Source organism: Euprymna scolopes, chromosome 16 (assembly GCF_053919585.1).
Source record: "Euprymna scolopes isolate OS-2025 chromosome 16, ASM5391958v1, whole genome shotgun sequence".
NCBI classification, from domain to species: Eukaryota; Metazoa; Mollusca; class Cephalopoda; order Sepiida; family Sepiolidae; genus Euprymna; species Euprymna scolopes.
The window spans coordinates 59,695,085-59,712,480 of NC_136497.1; the positions used below are offsets into that span (position 1 = coordinate 59,695,085).

At 30.4% G+C, this 17,396-nt stretch overlaps 1 protein-coding gene across 4 annotated transcripts in view; it reads right to left on the reverse strand.

The window, feature by feature from the left end:
- The window catches only part of LOC145295995 (vacuolar protein sorting-associated protein 11 homolog), a 156,575-nt gene that overhangs the window by 103,929 nt on the left and 35,250 nt on the right, over positions 1 to 17,396 (reverse strand). For all 4 annotated transcript variants that reach the window (XM_080142004.1, XM_080142003.1, XM_080142002.1 and 1 more), the window contains exons 7-11: positions 16,824 to 16,965; positions 16,587 to 16,676; positions 12,868 to 12,995; positions 7,386 to 7,527; positions 2,152 to 2,231 (exon numbers count right to left, since the gene is read on the reverse strand). In XM_080142004.1, coding sequence (XP_079998130.1) covers positions 2,152 to 2,231; positions 7,386 to 7,527; positions 12,868 to 12,995; positions 16,587 to 16,676; positions 16,824 to 16,965 — 582 coding nt within the window. The remainder of the gene's footprint in view (positions 1 to 2,151; positions 2,232 to 7,385; positions 7,528 to 12,867; positions 12,996 to 16,586; positions 16,677 to 16,823; positions 16,966 to 17,396) is intronic.

Here is a 17,396-nt window from a genome sequence, read left to right on the forward strand (position 1 = left end):
AAAATAAATTAACTGCCCTAACATGCTAGAATGGCCTGGAAAATTGTGGATTATTTTATATTAAATTTATATATGAAACTAAAGTAATTGTATTTGTTTTTTTCTTTCTGACAGGTTTTCATAGTGTACACACATAATTGCCCCGAAGTCCAAGTGGAAAGCTTCCTCCTACAAAAACCTTTTTAAAACCACACATAAAAAAAAACTCACAGGATTTATTTCCCTTAGAAAAATAAATAGTTACCTGCCCTAAAATATTGGCATGGCCCTGAAATCTAACATTATTTTACATCAAATTTTTATATCAAATTTATATTTTTCTTGTTTTTTTTTTTTATTACTGCTAAGTTTTTCAGTGTGTTCATATGTAATTGTCTGAAAAAGGGAGAATCACATATTTTAGAGAGGCAAGTGAGGGTAATTTAGCAGATGTTAATCTTCAATAATATCAAATAAATCTTGTAATATATTTATTTTTAAACAATTCTGGTATTAGATTTCAGTTTCTTGTACATAAAATGCATTACAATTCAGCTTTAAGTTCTTTAACTTCTTTTCTTTTAATGGATACATGGCATTTTTAAGGAATTGCAGCATATTTATTTGCATTTACTGCAGATTACTTGGAAACCATTCATTTCTTGAGATTTTCAGTAGCATATTTAAATTCCTTGCACAAAAATACACTTATATGGCAAATTTCATTCCTTACTCTTGTGTTTTAACAAAGATATAACATTTTTACTGAAAAATTAGTGTAATAAAATGCATATGGTTTTAAAGAGGTAAAAATATCCAAATATATGCAGCACAAAGATTGTTATAACTTCCTTAATTTTAGTCATATTTTAAAAATTTAATAATTTATTATATCATCAAGCTCTTTTTATGCATGCAATTATTGAGATATTTTAAGCAATTTCAACTTTTTCATGTGTATTGCTATTTCTAGAAAACACCATCTGATGTTGTTCCCATCTTTAAAAATGGACTCAGACTCAATTCAAACAACTATATTAAGTTGCTGACCGCTGTTATCAAGTGCTGAGTGGAGAGGGTAGCTTCAGAAAAGTCGTATGTGTGGCAGCAGGACTTAGCTGCATCATAACTCCAAACCCTCCTCCATGTGCTACCAGATCAGGCTGTCTAAAGATACTAGCTTCCTAACCTAAACTGCACCAAACATCATTAATATTTTTCCATTTCCCTTTGCAAAACTCAATTATGTTCAACAAAATAAAAAACAAAAACAACAATTTTACCTGAGAAAATAACCAAACTAAATGCTATAAATAAATATCTGAACATATAAAAGAAATTTTTTCTCCAATTATTGGATTTGGCATTAAATAACCTAGAGTGGATGGATATACCATAAAACAACAACAACAAAAAAACACAAGTGGCAGTCAGAGAACTCCACCAGTCTAAACATTTGGCCCCAAACTTGCCCAATTGCATCTTTACAGACTATTATATGTGGAGCATTGTTGAGAAAGACATCAACCTTACTGCTTGCAAGAACAAGCTAATTTTAGGATCAAACTGGTTTTCAACCAGCATGATATTATACAGATGTCAGTAAAAACGGGTTACACACTAGATGTTTGGTTTCAGGTTTTCAGAGTATAGTGAATTCCAAAGGACAGTCAAATGGAGTAGAAAAAAATGAAACTAGTCTGACAATAGAAAATGCAAAGAATATTTTCTAATCTAAAAAAATCTTATCTAAATCATCTGCATGCCAATGAAGAGTATGATAACCAAAAGAATAAAAAATGGAATGGAAAATTGATCTAAGCGTCAATGGTGCTTGATCTTTGACTAGACAGTCAGACAAGCAAAGGGATGGATAGGGTAACAAAAATGCAACCAAAAATACAAAGGAAAATAGAAGGAAAAATAAAGTAAGAAAGAAGAAGAAAGAATCAGAGAGGAAAAAAATAAAATCCAGCCAAATAGTGATGAAAAAAATAAGGTAAAGCTCTGGCGATTTGTCAGAAATAAATATTTTCCTATTTAAAAGGAGCAGAGAATTTACATCTATGAGATATTCGAGGAATTTTCTAGATTAAAAGAAGTAGAATTCCACTAAAAATATATTTCTGCAGTATAAATGCAGATTGTATATTCATATCAAAAACTGCTTACCTGATAGCAATATTGTATAAATTTTTTCGAAACAGCATATCCAATTTGGTTTTGGTGTCTTTCTCTATCAGATGATAAAGCTGTCAATAGAAAATTAAAAGCATACATTAAACAAAGAACTTACATTTTGGTACAATTGCATTTAAATTAGTCACAAGATTGTATTATGCTTTCTTAAAAGAAAATTTAAAAAATACATATCAAGACCAAAATAATTGGACATGTTTTTATTTTAATTCTTGACAAAAGACTTTATATCTCATTATGGGCCTCACAAATATAAATCTTTATGAAAGAATGCAAAAATGTATAATCCAATTTAAACATTAATAAAAAAAAAAAAAATGAATTTAAAACTTTAATTTTAAAAAGTAAATAAACTTTTTCATTATTAAAAAAAAAATTTTCTCTACTAGAAAATGGTTATGTAACTTATCTATACACACAAATATGACAGAAAAGAATAGACACCCATAGAAACAGTTTATTTCAATAAACATATAATTTATAGAACAAAATAAAAATGGTCACAAATTTAATAAGTAATGCTTAGGTGACATTATGTCTCCTGTTTTAATGCTAGGACCCTTCTGATCAATTGATGAATATCATCTTGAGGAATTTCTTGCCATGTCTTATGCAATAATGCTAAAAGTTCAGGCTTAAAAGATGACTTCCTTTTCTTTTTGTGAAGGTTTCGGTTTAATATGTCCCAAAGGTTTTCAATTGGGTTCATATCTGGGGACTGACTTGGCCATGGAAGTTTATTAATCCCATTTTGGCTCAACTAATGTTGTGTTGTCCTAGCAGAGTTACAAGGAGCTCCGTCTTCCAAAAATAGGGAGTTAACTTGGTTCATTTTACCACTTAAGAATATTGGTAGGAATCTTTCATGTAATACTGAAATAAATTTAGCAGAATTGATGTTTCCTTCGCACTCCACCAAGTCATATTTCAGCATTGGCTGCAGTTGTTTTAAGTCAAACTCTTGCTGAGGGAGCCTCGATATCCATAATCTTCCACTGTTGGGAAATAATGCAAATCGTGACTCATCAGAGAAAAATATATTGGTCTAAAAGGTCATAGGTCTCTCCACCATCCTACAAGACCAATCTTTTTTGCACTTGATATTGGCAGAATGAAGAAGAGGTTTCCTTCTTGCAGCTCTACCACAGTAACCCAGCTTGTGAAGATACCTGACAGCTGTTCTGGGACTGACACTAGCTTGTGTTGCAATGTCAGAGGCCTTGCACAGAGGATCCTCTTCAATATCTCTTTTCACAAGACACAAAGTTCTTTCAGGGGGCCTGCAGGTGACCTGGATGAGAGTTTGTGCGCTCTTTGTCCTCTCTTGTGAATTTTATGAACATTCTATTAACAGTAGAAAGGACTATTGAAAGATTTCCTGCTATTTTGCATTGACTAAGACCACCTTTGTGTTGACCTATAATTCATTCTCACAGAAATTCTGATAGGTCTGATGTTCCTTTGGTTCGTGGCATGCTTCAATGTTGTTAGATGCAATTTTAATGAGATTAAGTTATTTCAGCACTATTTTTATCTGTAGATATAAATAAGCATATATAAATATTAGGAAAAATATTTATTTTAGTGTCTATTCTTTGCTCTCATGTCTGTGTATATAATTAAATGTCTGTACGTATGCATGTTCCTTATAGAAGGAAAGGTTAGAGAATCTACATAAAATCTCAAAGCATATCTTATGTAACATTTACAGGGGAAGACAATGAAAGTATTCCTCAATTTCTAAGCGCAACTTACAAGTCATGATGGCATAAGTCAATTAAAACTTCAAATATATCCTATTTTTATAAAATTCAAATCATATGTATAAAATTTCCTGGAGAAGACAATGAAAGTGGTCCCAAATCTCTATCTAACCCTCTATATATCAAATATATGCCCCCCCACCTCTAATGACCCATCAAAATAAAAAAAAACATAAAACTTCAAATACCTATGTCCAATTTTAATGTAATTTAAACTATATGTATAAGACATTAATTCAGAGATGTTTTCCAACATTTCAGTTTCTTTTGAGTATATTAGAGAGTGAAACAAAAGGGGGGGGGTGTAATAAAGACAAAGAAAGTAATATGGTGTTATGAGCATAGTGAAAAAGTACATAATAGTAAATTCTCATTCAATCCCAGACAAGTCAGGTCATCCTGCTAGTCTCTATATATAAATGGCAATATCGGTGCATGTGTTACCTACAGAAAGAAAGGCTAGAGAATCTACATAAAAACTAAAAGTGCATTCATGTACATAATTTTCCAAGGAAGGCAATGGAAGTGGTCCTGAATCTTTAAGTGCTCTCTAAAGGAGCCTCCTTTAAAAATTCAAATACATCCTATTTATTGAAATTTAAATCATATGCATAAAATTCTCTAGGAAAAGTAATGTTCCCTAATATCTATGTGCTAATCTACATATCTATTATGGGAACTATGGAGCAGATCCCACCCCTTAAGACATCAAATACGTATATTTGATGTTAATGAAATCTAACCATATGTATGAGACACTAATTCAAAGAGTGTTCCAAATTTTCAGTTTCTTTCAACTATATTACAAGGCAAAAAAACAGGGTCGGGGATGGGGCAGTGAAAAAAAAAGAAAGTGATGTGGTGTTATTAACATAGCAAAAATGGACAATGTTCCTCAGCCAATCCTGAGCAACGTCGAGTCTTCCTGCTAGTGTAAACTAATTTTGTACTTATCCAAAATACAGACCGTGCTGAAATAATAATGTTATTATTTAGAAACCCATTTTTAACATGGAAAGGACAGGGCATTTTGTAACTATTCTGTACATTCACCTAACAATTTAATAAACAAAAGATACTTTAAAAATTGTAACTTATTTCAAAATCCGATTAAAAAAGTTGCATAAGTACCAATAATTGAATAATTATTAGTGGTGGGACGATTAATCGGAATCGGAATCGTTAATCGTAAGAATCGTGTATTTTGGGAGGTATCGGAATCGGAATCGCATCGTTAAAAAATACCTTAATTTTCCGATTCCTTCATTACGATTCTTTTAGTCTGATGTTGAAAAAAAGAAAAAAAATTCCTGATATTTCTAACCGCAAGAGAGAAATAAAAAGAAACCAAAGAAATTCATTATTAACAGGGCAATGCTTAGTGCCCCTCCCTTACAAGGTTCATTCATTCAGATCTATTGTAATCAAAACTACAAAAGAGTTAACTTGAAAAGAAGTATGCAGGGCTCTACATTGCGAGTAAAAATAAAAAAACGCTTATCTTTTTGGCGATTGTTTTCTTTTACTGACAAATCTTCTAATACTGAATGAAAATGCTTTTTCAACTTATATTTTCTTAAAATAAAACGAGCAAAGTCAAATTATTTAAACAGTAAAAGGTTTAATAGAACAATATATTTTTTTTTCTTTTTTTAAAAGAAGGCTTTTGAAAGAAATATCTCTAAAATGAAATTGATCACGTTGTATTATTTCGCAAAGTTTTGACAGTAGTCAGCTTCTTTTGAAGTTTAAAAAAAATCGACCCCATACCTATCTCTTCCAAACCTAAAGTTATTAAATAACCCCTTCGTTAATTTAAGGGTAATTAATTCAATTCAGTCAAGTTTTTTTTTTTTTAATTTCATTGAAATAAAATCCATTATTTTTTTTTCTCCAGAAAGATAAAACCCTGAATTTGATTATATTAAAAGCAGAATAATATAATCTTTTTTCTAGAATTTTAAATTGAAAATTAAAAGTGTTTTGTGCAGTTCTTTGCCGAACGAAAAAGAAATTAATATATATATTTTTACAAGGTTTTGTAATCAGTTAATTTTTATGTCTAAATAATATTTACGATTAATTAAATAATTTCATTTTAAAAAGTATTTATAAATAGAATTTTACTAAGGACTTATAGTTGGGTTTGTATTACTGTACACATAGATAACAAATAAATGTTATCAAAGGCAAGATAAGTTATTTTTCTACCTAACTGGATATATTTTTCGGGTTTTTATTCAATGTAACATGTTTATTCAGCTCGAAAAGCATACAGTGTTTACCGATGTATTGGAAAATTCAAAATGGCGCCCGACACTCTCTTTAACACGGTAAGTTTGGGAAAAGATGTTATAAATAATAAACTATACAAAATACTGCTAGAAACTCGCTCAATATATGTTACCGTGACATATTTTGATATATATTCGGTGTTTTTTTTAATAGTATTTAGTCTAGTTTATTATTTATAACACCTTTTCCAAAACTTACCATGTTAAAGAGAGTGTCGGGCGGCGGGCGCCATTTTGAATTTTCCAATACATCGGTAAACACTGCATGTTTTTCGAGCTGAATAAACATGTTACATTGAATAAAAACAAAAAAAATGTATCCAGTTTGGTAGAAAAGTAACTTATCTTGCCTTTGATAATATTTGTTTGTTATATATTTGTTTTTTGACAACTTTTTCGAATCTATGTGTACAGTAATACAAACCCGGTTATTTTGTATCTACGGCGCCATGTCACGTGGTATATTGTTTTTTTTTTTTTCATTACGCACGTTCATTTATAAATTATTAAATTAAATATTTATCTTTTTTATATTTAATTAGTATATATTTTCTTTCTCTTCCGCTATATTTTTTTTATTTAATTCATTAAATCTGTTATGAGGACCAAAATAATGAATCGTGTGTATTTATTCTCTAATTTTCTTGTTTTTGTTCTGTTATATAAATTCTATTTTATTTTTTTTTTTCTCTGAAGGATAAATCCTATTTTCTTTGAGTTTTTTTTTTCTGTATTCCAATTAAGTAAAATAAATTTTCTCTAGAATAAATTTTGCTAATTTTTCCGTTTAATTTGCTATATAATAATTTTATTTAATCCAAAACACGACGGTGTAGACATAAAATATCTCTTCCAAAGTTAGGGAACATATTTGGGAACTACCGATCATAAGTATAAAACTACCTGGTATATTTCAAAACAATAAATTCCCTAGGAATCGGAATCGGAATCGTACTTGGTATCGGAATCGTTAATCAATATTTTCCTGGAATCGGAATCGGAATCGGATAAAAATTAGGAATCGTCCCAACACTAATAATTATATTTTCAAATAACTAGAATCATCCAAAAAAAAAATGAAGAAAAACAAAAACACACACAAGAAAAATATATTAAAAATTGTTTTTAAAATTAAAAACAAAAAACTGACCTTTTTGTCTCCTGCCAAAACAAAAATGGCTCCCCATTCATATACAACATCAATAACTTCAGGGAAATGAGCCAGAAAGGCAATGAATTTATTTTGTATATCATAGATGGTGACTACATTCATCTCCATTCCACTGTTATTCCTGAAAAATGTAAATATCAACTTAGATTGCTGTCTATTCAAATAGTTTTTAACTTAAATAAAAAATCTCTTATTTGCTGCTGCTTCTTGTTGTTGTTGAGCATCATTTTGTTGGCAAATATCTTTCTATTAAGAATTCTTTCTAGAAAGATATCACATACTTATGGGAAGATTCCCAGTGTTCCTAAGTGAAAGTATTTTCTGTGGAATGAACTGGATTTGAACTTGGTACACGCAGGTTGTCAGTCTATTATTGTTAACCACTGAACCACTGTCACCTTTTCTGTTGACTTTAAGTCTAGGCAAAATAGATATTAACTTTATTCAGTTTTTAAAATATTACCAATATCAGAGAATTATCTAAGAGTGATAAAGTGGTTAACAAAAAAAAAAAAAAAAATTAACTAAGCTAAATTGTTAGTCATTCTTAAAACCGGATATAAACAGGTTTGGATAGACTTAGAGTTGAGTTGCTCCCCTTAACTTTTTTTGCATCATTTAAGCTGATAATAAAACTCCCCTAGTGGAACCAGTCCTAACCTTTTAGTCGACTGCAATTACAAAATTTCTTCAAAAAAGAACAACAATGAAGTATTTCATGGAAAGCAGAAACTAGAAGCATTAAAATTAGTTAGGGCAAATCTGTTTTAGTTTTGTTAATTATGATATGAAAACCGGGTTTGTATTACTGTACACATAGATTCGAAAAAGTTGTCAAAAAACAAATATATAACAAATAAATGTTATCAAAGGCAAGATAAGTTACTTTTCTACCAAACTGGATACATTTTTCGTGTTTTTATTCAATGTAACATATTTATTCAGCTCGAAAAACATACAGTGTTTACCGATGTATTGGAACATTCAAGATGGCGTCTTATTCTCTCTTTAACACGGTAAGTGTGGGAAAAGATGTTATAAATAAAAAACCAGATAAAATACTGTTAAAAACTCGCTCAATATATGTTACCGTGACATAGGTTGACATATATTCGGCGGGTTTTTAATAGTATTTTGTATAGTTTTTTATTTATAACACCTTTTTCCATACTTACGGTGTTAAAGAGGGTGTGAGACGCCATCTTGAATTTTCGAATACATCGGTAAACACTGTATGTTTTTCGAGCTGAATAAATATGTTAAATTGAATAAAAGCACAAAAAATATATCCAGTTTGGTAGAAAAGTAACTTATCTTGCCTTTGATAACATTTATTTGTTATATATTGGTTTTTTGACAACTTTTTCGAATCTATGTGTACAGTAATACAAACCCTGAAAACCAATATGTGTTTAATATATATATATATATATATATATATATATATATATATATATATATATATTAAAGGTAAAGTAAATGAATTTAATGAATTAGTCTAGTTTCTGTTCCACAAAATCAATACAAAAGAAACAAAAAACAGATATAGCATACAATCATTTTGGAGACAATATTTATTTAGATATAATCTCATCAGCACAATGAGAGTGGTGGGAGTGACATCAAAATAATAAGCAATATGTGGCATTGCTGGGAATTAGTTTCAGCATTGAATCTATGGGTAATTTTTTTTATCTAGGTCTTGGGAATGTAATTTAAATTTGGAGGGATAGGGTTCAAATATTTACAGTTCATGGCTAGTGGGCATTCAGAACAGTCTACCGTTTTGCAATATCTGCATCATGGTATGAAATTCATATATTCCACCCTTCTTTAAAAGGTGGTAGTTGTATGTTTATTTAACTTTTATAATTCTCTGGCTCTGAATTCAAATCATTATATATATATATATATATATATATATATATATATATATATATATACTTGTTCTTTACTTAAAATGCTTGCAATAAAACTTATAAATAAAAGTTTGTTTCTGTAAAAACAAAAAAACTTTTACATTTATTCATATAAACATTAACTAACAGTAGGTGATTCCGATACAGATGTAATTATCTTTTAGAAATAACCGTAAGAAAAAGTAAAAAAGAAATCAATTTGCATTGGTGAAGGTGAGGGGAATGGATCACAACTTGTTAAAAATCAAGTCAGTTCTTCTAAAACAAAGGAACACAACAGTGATGCATAAACAACTAAAAAGGAGAATTCACCATCATTAGCATTTCTGAATTCTATTGACTTGCCAACATTTGACCACAAAAGAAAACAATATTCCTAAACAGAACTATGTTATTTTAAAATGAAAATAATCATTGGATTAAAATATATATATATAGTTAATTAATATATGGAAATTAATTAACTTTACTACTAAGATGACATATACATATTAATGATGGAATGAGTCTAATAATTTTATTGATTCCAATACAATTACTGATTCTGTTCTAAATTCCTGATTCCAATTCTGATTCTCTTGAAATCGTTAAATATTTTGCTATAGAGCTGTTATTATTTTTTACTTTTTGATGCAATATGTGCATATATTTCTGCAAATATACAAATACACTTGTGGAGAGAAATCTATAGATTTTAGTTTTACTGATAGTGTAAAATCAATAAATATTGATTATTTTATAATTAGTGTCATCAATAATAAATTAAATTTTAAATAAAAACAAAAAAGCAATTAAAAGAATTATTTTTGGCATCGGAAAATAATCACTAATTTTCTGATTCCAATACACCAAAGAGTTCTGATTTTTCCGATTCTGATTAATGATCCCAACACATATATAAACAATATATAAAACAGATATGCTGCTATTGTCTATCTTGAATTACTTGAAATAAGTTGTTGTGCCCTTACCATATGTGTGAGAAGTGAAACCAACTTTCACATGTATTCATCTAGATGATATAAATGATGAAAATCTTGTGTGGGATAGATTTTACTAAATTCATATGTTGTTATGGCACAATTGATATCTTCTTCAGAGAGAAAATTTTGGTTTTTGTCCAGAATTCCTATTTTTTTTAAACTAAAAATAAACAAAAATATCTATGATGTACATACCTGTGATGAAACAAAAATATGAAAGAATTACCCAATTTTAAAAAACAAAAATTAAGAAAAATCTGTATGATGTACAAATGTGTGACAAAACGAAAATATCATATTCTAAAAAATCATATAAATTGATCAAGTAGTTTAATTTTATAAATCATTTTTAAGCAATTAATGGAAATTTGTAGGCATTACAACATGAATGACTGGCAAGACAGTTGCTCCTCGATTATTCATAAAATTTGATTTTATTTAAAAATAAATTTACATGATTTTTGGAATATGATATTTCCGTTTTGTCACACATTCATACATCATACAGATTTTTCTTAATTTTTGTTTTTTTTAAAATAGGGAGAATTCTGGACAAGAATCAATCTTTTTTTTATTGCATTAAATGTAAAACCCAACCCTATTCAACTCAGTTCTTTGTGATATGAACCTTACATGCACTCGTGATACACATTCTAGTATAAATGTCAACTTGTGTTGTAGGGGTAATGTCAACACTTTTGTATTTGCCAATGAGATTTCTGATGAATTGAAGAGTTATTTACATGGTTCTAAAACCATATTTGGACAAGGTGTTGTAAATATGTTCATTGTGCATGTTTGTAGGTAGCGTGATGGATCTGAGGGCATGAGAAGTGTGGTTTGGGTTTCTTTCTTGTGAAGTATGTGGAGGATGAAGTATCTGGGAGAATTAAGGGATTTAAATGTCATTTTTATATTGTCAAATTCATCAGCTACATATTAGGGATTGATTATTCTTAAGCTGGTTGGTTATTTTTGTTTTATGGCATATACACCATTTTGGAGTTATTTAATGCTGATTCCAGTAATTTTGGAAAAAGTCTTATGTTTAAAATTCTTTACATCTTCAAATATTTATTCATGAAGTCTGGTTTAGTTGTTTTGTTCTAGCATACATCAACCTCTTTTGGAATAGTTTCTAAAAAGTATAGGAATAGACAAGCCAAATTGCTACTAACTGGATTACCCATAGATAAGACAGATTTGTGAATCTGCTGTTGAACCTGAAATATGTTGGTAATACTTTTACAATTTCAATGACAGATATCACAGGAAAAGGACCAGGAGAAATTCATTTTTTTTAATGTTTAGCTAATAAAGTGAGACATTTATGACAGATACATTGATGCATAGCATTTACTCCCAAACTAATGAACTGATCATTATGGAATATACAGGATGCCTAAAAAAATGTACTCAGGTACTCATACTTCAAATGATGATAAAACCTTTCATTTATGAACATAGAATAAATGGAATAGCTTTGAATACAGAAAACAAGTGTAATTAAAGAATCATGTTTGCAAATTTTCAAATTGATAATCATTATCGTCCAGATAATGCTGATAACATTTAAAGTGTGAGTACATTTTTTGAAACACTTTACATATTCTAGGTAACATGGTGATTAAGGTGAGCACATTATTATTTTACTTTATTTTTTATAAACTTTATCACTTATCACTTACCTGTCTCAAGACAGGTATTCTTCTAGCATATATATATATATATATATATATATATATATATATATATATATATATATATATATATATATGATTATGAAGAGAGAAGATACAGTTTAGAAATCGAACATTTGTTATCTTTGATTATCAAGGTTGGAAAGACTTGAACTATTTGAATAAAAACATATTCAGTGATTTGGAGCTTGAGTGTATATAACATCAACTGATATTAAAACTAGAATATGCATCCCAGAATGGGTAAAATTAATTTACCAAACAGAATATTACATTAATTTTATGGTCTCTTACAAAGATTAAAATGAAGATTTAATGATACTAAACCTTATGTATAAAATCCTTATTCAAATTTTCATCAACATCTATTACATAGTTTGACTTTTTGAAAATGTCTAAAATTTCAGGTTTAAGCTTAGGGAGTCTTAAGAAATAGAACGTGTAATCCAGAGAATCTCGTTTAAATGGCATCTAATTATTCTGGGATAAATTTAATGCAAATTTGAAATATTTATTTGAATTTTCGAATGGGAGGTTTTGTCCATATTATGTCTTTTAAACCCGTTTAAAATACCACAAAGAAATTCAAATTTGGAGAATATTTATTTATTGATGTCCATCTCTTTGGCATCTTTATACAAAATTTAATTGAACTAAATATAGCCCATTAAACCTTATATAAAAGTTATACCTATTGCTATAAAAGTTATACCTATTGTTTTCCAAAATTCATAATGATTAGTTAATTAGTTTAAGAGTGAATCCTGTGCATAGAAATATATAAACATATGCACACACGTAACTTCATATAAATAGAAATATAAACTGACATGTATGTTTATGAGACAGAACTACTTACATCGGAGACATATATCGCTTTTGTCGACACACTGTGACCAAATAACTCCGAAACCAGAAGAGCATTAGCTTTTCTCCTTCAAGAGCAAGGCAAGGACCCCGTTCATCAGGTTGATAAAAGTAAACTACCTATAAAACACAAACATTAACCATGAGATGTATGATAAATATTAACAAACCTTCCATTTTGTAAAAATGCTCTATATTAACTCACCACACAGGTTTTCATTGTTCACTTGTATCAATCCAAAATTGTTATTCAATTCCGATACCAGTTGCAGTGTCAATATGGTCTCAGAATTTTCAAATTTATTAAATAAAATAAAATACATTTCCAAAACAACAAAGTATGTAGATATGATTATTTCTTTTATACTATTTTGGATGTTATTAAAAGTTGTTTTTTTTAATTTGATTTGATCATTGATGAACACAAAATAAAATTAATATTATCTGCTTATTAGATTTAAATTGATGAGATATTACATCATCTCAACTGAATGTTTTTATTTTCATTTCACTAAATTATATTCGATTTAACGTCCATTTTACATGTTTTGTTTATTTGGTGCAGAGTCTATCAGATTTGCCTTATGGATGCCAACTCAAAAAAGCTTAACCTTTTTTTTTTCTTGGATGTGGATGATTACACAGTGATCTTATTTTGTCCTACAATCTCATCAACAGACATTATGATAAACCTCAGTATTTGTTATTCACTCCTACATCAAAAAAAGGTCTACATGAACACTACAAGAAACTTTTTCACCATCGATTTCAATTAAACTGAAAGAGGGTCGCTTTCCCAATCAAAATCCTTGGAACTTGAAACAGACTTCCAAGGGAGGTAATAAATGTATCAACAACGCAACAATTCAAGATGAATTTGGACAGATGCTTTTCTGTGTAACTTTCTACCAAGCTTTCCCTATATAGCAATTGAATCACGGTTATTTTATTTTTTGTCAAATAAATTGAATTGAATTATTAAACAAGTTGGACTTCTACATATCACTCATGAAGATCGTGCCTCAGGATTGTCTAGTCTACAGAAAATCCTTCTCGTTGGTCAGCTATTTGTTAACCTGCAGGATTGCAAGTTTTTATTGATGACACCAATAGCAGTAAAGCTGAATGCTTGCATGCAAAGTCAGAAAAGGTTTGAGACAAAGCACATAAAAAACACATAAATAGTGTAGAAGAAATTTCGAATCTGAGACATCTTTGCATGCAGAAACAACCAGATCCTGACTTACTTAACAGTTTTTAGTTAAAAACGTCTGGGCAACTTGAATAGCCTCATCATCCAAATATATTTTCTGCACATTTTAGTTTTCATCTGTCTCCATTGTTTTCCACTTCTTACAATAAATTCTCTCAGCTTACTTGTCATTCTACTGCAATTCTTGTGTACCTAATACTTATAATTAACACAAAAAAGTCACGGTGCTCCAAAAGTAATTTTAATCACTTTGAATATTTCTGTTTCTTTCATTTAGTAGGAATATTCAGTAATATTTTTGAAAATAGTGAATCTTTTATGACTAATGCACTTTCCATATTTACTGTCTACTTTTTCATCTAGTTTTGTTATCAAAGATGCTGAGTATCTATAAGGCCACCATTCGCCCATGTATGGAGTATTGCTGTCACATCTGGGCTGGTGCATCTGCTACTAGTCTCTCGCTCCTTGACAAGGTTCAAAAGAGAGTCGCAAACCTGTTAGGCCCTGAACTGGCATCTAAGCTTCAGCCTCTCTCCCATCGACGAAATGTTGCATCCCTCTGCCTTTTCTACAAGTATTTTAGTGGTGAATGCTCTGACGAACTCCAATCACTTGTGCCCCCACGACGTGAGCACCCTCGACAAACCCGACAGGCTGCTAAATCTCACCCCCACACTGTAGAGATCCCTAGATGTAAAAGATCTTTTTACTCCAATAGTTTCTTCCCCAGAACTGCTAGACTCTGGAATTCCATTCCAGGTCCATGCTTCCCCAACAGTACTGACGTGCAGAAGTTCAAGTGTAACGTGAACCGACATCTTGCTGCCCAAATCCCTACATAGTACCCCAGTAGTTGTTGCCCCTGATAGTAGCCCCCTACACCAAAGTGGCAATTTGCCTTGTTTGGGGTGAAAATGTAATAAAAAAAAATAATAAAATAAAAAAAAATGGTGGGCAACATCAGGCAGGTCTCACACCCATTTTCCATGTGGTTCGACCCAAAGGGCTGACATTAGTTAGGTTGCATGTATTTATATTGTTTATTACACTCAAACTATGTATTCCTTGATCTACCACACTCTCTAATGCCTCGATATCTAAGCATGATATTTTTTTTTTTTTTTTTTTTTTTTTTTACCAGTGATCACCACTTATCAAGGCCCGGAAGCCACTCAGGGATAAGGGTTATTGCAAGTACATCACGTTAGTGAGGAGATTTTATGAAGTGTTTAATTAGGGGGGCGGTTCATTAGGAATTTGTTAACATTAGACTTGAAGACATCCAAGTTGTAGTCCGGAGGGAAGCAGGCAGACGGAACAGAGTTCCACAGGCGTGCAGTTCTAAGAAAGAAGCTTTGCTCATGAAATCCGCGTTTTGATTTAGGCACAGATATAGAGTGGGGGAAATATTACACAACTACTGGGAAATATATTAAGTTGATGCAAGAAATGGCATGCTGTACATGGTCGTATAACCTGAAATGTTGTGCATGTAAGTCATGTATAATTCCACCAATGCCAGGTTTCTGATGAAGCATTGTTGAATGGATCCGTTCCTCCAGTTTGCAGATTCACTTGATCATGGCATGATTATTATGCCGAAGCCATTACAAATCAAAAGTGTTTGAGGTTCATGCCTCACCGCCATGCAAGATGACAGAATGAACACATGCTGAAAATACTTTGCTCCAAGTTTTGAAGGAAATGTGCCTAGATATAATAAGCAGCAGCTTCCCAAACCTTCCCCCCAAAAATACTTATCACTAATATTTACACGTTTATACATGAATTCCTCACTTTCATCAAGACTGTTCATTACTTTTAATTACTGTCTTTTTATCTTTTTTTATTAATATATTTTACTAGTACAATTAAAGAAAAGAAAGAAGTATTGAAATTTTGTTAGATTTTTCAAAAAGATGTTTTAGGAATGATGAATTTTTATAAGACCTTATTACATGGTAGTAAAAATACATTCTCTACATCACAAGCAGTTCCTGATACACTTTGGTTTGAATTACGTTCTAGAGAATTTTAATTACCTACAAGGCGCCATGCTCAAGTGTCTTCGGTCTTTATGTAGAAGGATTTGTCAGAACAACCTGACCTAACATTCAAAATAACATAGTATTCAAAGTCCAAATAATATCCTCTTGGCACAGCTATACACTAGCCCATACAAGGAATGGTGCACCTTCTCCTAGGGATGTTACTTCAAGTAAGAGCACTTTCTTGGATACTCCACCAGACTAGAGGAATTCTTGTCCTGGAATCTGGTCAGACCAAGAGACCACATGTAAGATATACTATAACATAATTGATTAGAGAGAAGAAAAATTAATGTGCTTTACTTCCTCACTAAGTTAACATGTGAGAATTAAAGGAGAACATTAGATGAACATTAGGAATCAGATTGCTTGATTTCTGAAATTTTACGGTGAAGTAAAATGAAACATAGACAGTTTAGAAGAAAATTGTAAAATATATATACTTACATCAGGACATCCAACAACAAATTGATTATCTTGCATCATTCCACTCATTACAGAACAACGGGATTTGCATCCAAACATATCCAGGGAAGTCTGTTGTAGAGAAATTTAAAAACTCAAGATATTTAAAAGTAATGTCTGATTGGCATTATCAAAAAAAAAGAAAAACATCTTTCGTTACAATTTTTATATACAAATGCGAATCAAAGATCTGACAAGCAATAAAAACGATATTCTTACCCGATAATCTTTATTGCTAATATTTATTGATACAATATTGGTTTCTGTTACAACAAACAGAATTACACTTTTCCCAGATATTCGAAATCCAAGTCCAGTGATTGGCCTTTGATTGTCATATACAATACGAAATTTGCTGTGTCTGTAAAGAAAGAGGAAACAAAAAAGTTGTTACAATAACATAAAAAAAGTCAAGTCTCTCTGACTATTTAATCAATAACAAGGAATGATATGTGGATTTATAGCTTCCTTAAGAGTATTAGGAAAAGTAATGCAATAGTCTAAATTTGAATCCGGCACACTAGGCCCAGTCTACACCTGTAACTACTACATTATACCATATATAATGCATGTGCATTTGCGTATGTGGGAGGGGTGAGTTTTTAAGAAGGCTGATAGCAATGTAGGGTACCAGGATGATGGAGTGATGTAACATATGAACAAAAACAGACAACCGAAGGTAGCATTTAAATTACATTTTTGAATATGTTTTTATTTTTCAAAAGATCTTTCGCATATAAATCAGTAATATGGACTTACTGTTAAATATAAATGTGATGGTATAATGGTATA